Genomic DNA, 3,453 nt, shown 5'->3' with positions numbered 1-3,453 from the left:
CCGGAATTGAGGGCTGCGTCGGGGAGACCATGTTTCGGGTGAAAATATCACAGCTATGTACCGTCGTGTCGGTTCGCTGGCATGGTTGTCCAAGGCTGGTAGTGTCAATGGCAGGCGGTGGAAAATTTGCCTAACAGGCCAGGGGCGCTCAGCCGTACAGTAGTATCGTGATCCTCTGCAACATTGGGGAACAGCTAGGGCTCGGTGTGATGGGGACCGCGATGGGGACAAGCAGACGGGGAGGGGGCGGCGGCAGGTCCGTGGCGCGAGCGACCGTTGCGGAGCCCAACCTGTCGGGTTTTGCGAGATCTGAATCTCAGCAAAGTGGGGACGGCTGTCATCATGGCGACGTGTGCCTGGTCTGGCCTGGCTGGGCGGCGGGAGCCCGTCGTCGAGAGCTGGAGGGAACACTCGCAGCAGCCACACCAAGAGGCCCACAGGTGAGGGCGTGGACGCCTCATTTGATGTGCTTCGACAATGGAGACCGGATCCGGAAAGGCTGGGCAGATGGCGGGCAGGTAGCGAGGTGACACAGTCGTCGGTGGCCCCCTCTGTGAGATGATGGGATTGCGGCAGCGGAAGGCCAGCTGAGGCTGCTGGTGGACTGGAGTGGACGGGCAGGTGGCCGGGAGCAAGGGCTTCCGAGATTTCGCACCTCCACCGCGCTGGGGTCATGACGATGTCGTCTTTGCCGCCCGCCCAGTTGGCAGCGAGGCCACGAGGGCATGGGGCATGGGTTGACCTGAGGCAAGCGCACACAATTTGGAATGCCTGGATAGGGTCGGGCAGGTAAGGTTGACGGTGCGCAAAGGTTGCTGGGCCTGCCCAATGGCAAAAGCAAAGGGCTCTCATTGGCAACCGGGCGCATTGTTGCGAGTGCCTTCAGCTGGAGGCTCGGGCCTGGACCTTTCCGTTTTGGGCGACAGATGCACCGTTATCCACAGCGCTGCCGTTCCCAAGGTCTGCCGTGACGGAAGGTGGGTGGGTCCTGGCAGGTGCTGGCCCGCAGTCACAGATGCTCTTTCAGTAGGGATTGCTCAAAGTACTCTCTCTGGACACTCACCGACGTGTCATCCCTATCTCACAGGTCAGGCCAAATGAACGAAGCATTGATGATTTTTCAGCTGAACGATCACCATAGACAGATAGAGGCAACCTGCATCGACACTCTGGAGAATACGTAGCAAGATCGCGCGCGAGTGAGTGACCAAGGGAGATACTGTAGGTACGCAGAGATAGAGGGGGACCTCTGGTCTTGATCTGGCAAGACCCGCTAGCCTGTTGCGGCAGTATGCTATCCAGACCCTCCCTTCTTAGCTCGACGCTGCCAGCTCCAGGCGGGCGACGTGACAGGCCTGGCTGGCAGGCTCGCTGGGGTAGCCCCTGCTGGCCTGCCGCGACCCCGTCTTGTCCATGACCCCTGCCCTTCGACCTGAACCTTGACCATGTTCCGCCGTCTGCAGGAGATCTTCCTTGCCGAGAGCTCCTGGCTCCTCGCCCTCGTGGGTACCCAGCGCACCCAGCAAGACTTGGCCTGCCCACCATGTACTCGGAAGTCTGATCTGTGGTGGGGTCTTCCCTCCCGCTAGCACGACCTGGGCAGACTTGTCCAGAGTCTCTGCCTCTAGCGTTGACGCCGTCCCCGTGCGAGAGCACATGTACTCGTGGGCCAGGACACAGGCCGCGAGCTACATGGCGTGGGTACACTCCGTCCAGGTAGCTACTTCAAGTACTTGGCTACCGCTCGGATGGCCAGAAGCGTTCCCTGCACCAGCCCACACTGGGCCTTTCCCATATAATCCTGTAAGTCTGCACACTCTTGACTTTGAAACATCTGCCACCCAACATCAACACTCTCTACAACACTTCACACTTTCACACGTTGGACAGTTGCCCACATACCATAGTCTTTGGTCTCGTCAAAGGTACTGCCAACGCCCACAACGCTTCCAACGCTCCAACGACTTTACTCGTCACCAACACTGCGGCACGGCTGCCATACTAGCTGGTGTGCCCCAGTCTCATTGTCATCTTCATTGTCATCAACACCACACACCACTGTATCGCCATCGTCATGGCAAGCTTTGGCACCATGAACCAAGGCCCTGGCCGTCCACGCAAGCAAGGAGGGCCGTGGACCACCGCCGAGAACGAGCGACTCACATTCCTGGTGAACCGACATGAAAGCATCAAGAGCCAGCTCCACTGGGTCGAGATCGCCCGGAATCACGGTACCAGAGACGCAAAGCAGTGCCGCGAGCGGTGGGACAACCACCTCAAGCCTGGCCTGAACAGGGAAAAGATCTCTGCGGAGGAGGGAGTATACATCTTGGATTGGGTCAAGGAGAATGGCAAGCGCTGGGCACCGCTCGGCCGCGAAATAAAACGTCCCGAGAACATGGTCAAGAACTACTACTACCAAGAGCACAAGAAGTCAGAGCGCGGAATCACCAAACACAGGCGTCACGGGAGTCGCCATCGCCCATTGCACGACCGTCTTTCATCTTCCGTGCCAATGTCGCGGGACAACTCGTCCTCTTCTTCCCACCAGGCATACGGACGCTCTTCGGCGTCGCCTGTGTACGCCTCCGCCCCTAACGACTACAACCACAGAGTAGCTGGTCAATATTACCAGCATTACACACCCTACGATTACTCTTCTCGGCGCACCAGCGTGGCGTCTGTCATGACCAACCCTCCGTCGCTGACCCCAGATCACGGCTCTCCAGCTGAGTCGCCCCGTGCCGGGGCAGAGATTCCCTACCCTCCAGGCCAATTCGCACTTCCGTCATATCATCCGCAGCCTGTCGAGATCCCATTGTCCTCGGGCCATTATCTTGTCGTCGAGGGCGCAGGACACAAGCGATCAAACTCGGCATCATCTTACGGCTCATTCTCCATGGCACACCCTCACAGCCCAACTTCATTTCCAATCCGCATCGGATTCTTGGACAGACAGAGGCAACCCGCTGTGCAGGCTCCATCCATTGCCACCCCTGCCTTCTCTGACAGACGGCCTACTCAGCCGTCACCGCCACGGAATTCTGAGCAGGCCGCCTCCAATTCCAGGAAGAACTTGGATGTGCGCATGTCTCTCTCACACATCCTCGGTTGAATCCCTTGAGAAACTTCAGACCAAGACACTGTGTTACTCTACGTGACATGCCGGCAGGTCTGCTCTCATTGGGTTTTCAAAACGATTTCAAATTTATTGTCTCTTTCCTATCAGTTTTAACCAATGTTCACGATATTTTGGGTATTGATGTTTGGCGTTACCGCGGACCGAGGCCCTTCATGGCTGTGGAAGGCGTACTGGGTAGTGTGAGGAGCCACAATGTGGCGTGATTTACACTGCATAGCGCAGGAGTTCACGGTTTGGAAAAGGCGGGCGGCTACAGGCAACCTGGAGCGCCCTTTGTTCTTTCGGGCTGTATGTACACACAGAAGACGTGA

The 3,453-nt window shown here is 58.0% G+C and overlaps 1 protein-coding gene across 1 annotated transcript; it reads left to right on the top strand.

Annotated features, from left to right (window-relative positions):
• Positions 1-342: 342 nt before the first annotated feature.
• INS49_005202 (uncharacterized protein) lies at positions 343-3,115 on the top strand (the record flags this gene model as incomplete). Its single annotated transcript, XM_043165989.1, has 2 exons — positions 343-440; positions 2,020-3,115. The coding sequence occupies 2 exons, from the start codon at positions 343-345 to the stop codon at positions 3,113-3,115; spliced, it is 1,194 nt and encodes a 397-aa protein (XP_043017466.1).
• Between the last annotated feature and the right edge of the window lie 338 nt (positions 3,116-3,453).

The sequence above is a fragment of the Diaporthe citri genome (assembly GCF_014595645.1).
Source record: "Diaporthe citri strain NFHF-8-4 chromosome Unknown scaffold_15, whole genome shotgun sequence".
Classification (NCBI taxonomy): domain Eukaryota; kingdom Fungi; phylum Ascomycota; class Sordariomycetes; order Diaporthales; family Diaporthaceae; genus Diaporthe; species Diaporthe citri.
Note: the sequence above shows the minus strand (reverse complement) of the source record. Positions and strands in the feature narration are given on the sequence as shown.